Raw genomic sequence first — 1,933 nt, 5'->3', positions numbered from 1 at the left:
GCCAGCCAGGGGATTCGTCAGCTTCCCCCACCGGACCCTGGGGGAGGGGGGACAGCACTCGTTGAGGAGGAAGGGCCCGAAATGACCAACACACAATGTGGCGCCAGCCAGGGGATTCGTCAGCTTCCCCCACCGGACCCTGGGGGAGGGGGGACAGCACTCGCTGAGGAGGAAGGGCCCGAAATGACCAACGCACACTGTGACCTTGAACCCACACTCAGTCACAGAACGTTTTCTGGGTGGGACGTCTGGACGTAAGCGCCGGCCTGTCCGCAGCACAGCGGCTGAGCAGCGACTACCTCTCCCGCTCTCCACTCTAGAGCCCAACAGCTTCCACGGCACCGTTTCCATGTAACAGCGTATCTGCAGCCTCAACCCCACAGGGCTTCACAGGCAACGCAAGGGATGAGGGCAGGAGGGTGGAGGGGGCAAGGCTGGGGTAGCGCTAGCTGGAGTTGTCATCCCTCTGTTAAAACAGCAATGGTGCGTCGCCATGGTGACAGATTAGAACATCCCAGGTCCCCACCTGTGAGTCCCAGGCTTCGGGAACTTGCCTGGGTCCTCTAACCAGAACTCAGCTTGGACTCTGGTGGGGCCCATCCCATCAACCTCTAACTCTGAGGACACAGGAACGGCTTTTTCGGGGAGAAGGGAGGGCTCCAAGCCTTTTATCCACAAACCTACCAAGGAATCCTCAGAGAAGCCTCAACCGCCCCCCCTGGACATGGCTGCTGGCCACCCTGCTGCGATGCCCCACACGGACCTCGCGCAGGCAGTCCCCAGATCTACAGCAGCGACTAATGCTAAGCCCCTCCCTTCTCTAGAAGCTCAAGCCAGACTCAGGCACCGCCTGGGCCCTGCAAAACAGTTAGATCCCTTCATCCCCTCAAGACTGGCCTGGTAAATAGCAACTCTGGGGGTACGGCAGGCCCACCCTGGCCTCCCAGAGGTGGGCAGGAAGGCAGCTCTCCCCAGGAGCTCCCCCTGCTGTCCTGCCCCCTCCCACCCCCAACCACCCAAGCTCCTCAAAGGCAGCCAGGAGCTTACCACCCTCTCTACAGGTCACCCCACTTCTTGAGGATGCAAACCAAAAGGGCGGGGGTGCAGAGGGCCACAGGCTGGGGCTGGAAGGATCGAGGCTCTGCCATGGGCCAGCTGACTGCGCCTTGGCCTGCCTGTGGGCCAAGTCCTTCCTGCCCCTGGGATGGCCGCAGGGATCCAACCAGTCCACGTACTTCAGGCATTTGCTCACGCACAGTGCGACACCCAGGGTCAGATGCCACCCCATGACAACCCTCCAGGAGGCAGGGGACCCCTAGACCCCTCCCAGGCCCCGCACTCACCAACACCTTTCTCTTCGGCTCACTGCCTGTGACCACGGAGACAGAGCGGACGATGGGCTTGTTGGCGGAAGCGCTGCTGGGGCGCCGGGACAGGGGCGGAGGGAGGCCTGTGAGGCTCAGGTCTACACCTTCTGGGCTGCCCTCTGGGGTGCTGCTGAGGGCCCGGGAGCCTTTCATGGCGGACGCAGTGGGTCCTGAGCAGAAAATCCAGAGATGCAAGGAGACGCCCACCACCTCTGGCCAGGCCTTGGCCAGCGCCCAGGGCACCTGGTTGACCTGCCATCACTTATGCACCCTCCTCGCTGGGTGGGGGCTGCTCTAAACCCAACCCATGGCCGAGATCTGAGCAGTGAACAGGTGGGTGGTTAAGACATGCCTGGTGGCATGTGCCACCACCACCCCAGAGGGCAGCCGGGCAGTAGGCAGTCTGGGCGTGAGCCTGGCTCTGCCCCTGCCCTGTGACCCTGAGAAAAGCAGACCCCCTGTCTGAGCCCCACTTTCCCCATCTGTAAAATGAAGATGTGAAAGCGCCCTTGGTGGGGCTATCATGAGATCAGACAACACAGCCTGTGGCAAGCCCTCAACGCATG

General features: G+C 62.2%; 1 protein-coding gene across 1 annotated transcript in view; it reads right to left on the bottom strand.

Moving 5' to 3' along the window:
- The window catches only part of CEP131 (centrosomal protein 131kDa), a 26,918-nt gene extending 25,398 nt beyond the window's left edge, over positions 1-1,520 (bottom strand). Inside the window, exon 1 of the mRNA XM_008568835.1 lies at positions 1,344-1,520. Within this exon, the coding sequence (XP_008567057.1) occupies positions 1,344-1,520 (177 nt within the window). The remainder of the gene's footprint in view (positions 1-1,343) is intronic.
- Positions 1,521-1,933: the final 413 nt, after the last annotated feature.

This window comes from Galeopterus variegatus, unplaced genomic scaffold (genome assembly GCF_000696425.1).
Source record: "Galeopterus variegatus unplaced genomic scaffold, G_variegatus-3.0.2 Scaffold446, whole genome shotgun sequence".
NCBI classification, from domain to species: domain Eukaryota; kingdom Metazoa; phylum Chordata; class Mammalia; order Dermoptera; family Cynocephalidae; genus Galeopterus; species Galeopterus variegatus.
The sequence above is the reverse complement of the archived record's forward strand: the minus strand, read 5'-3'. Positions and strand labels throughout refer to the sequence as shown.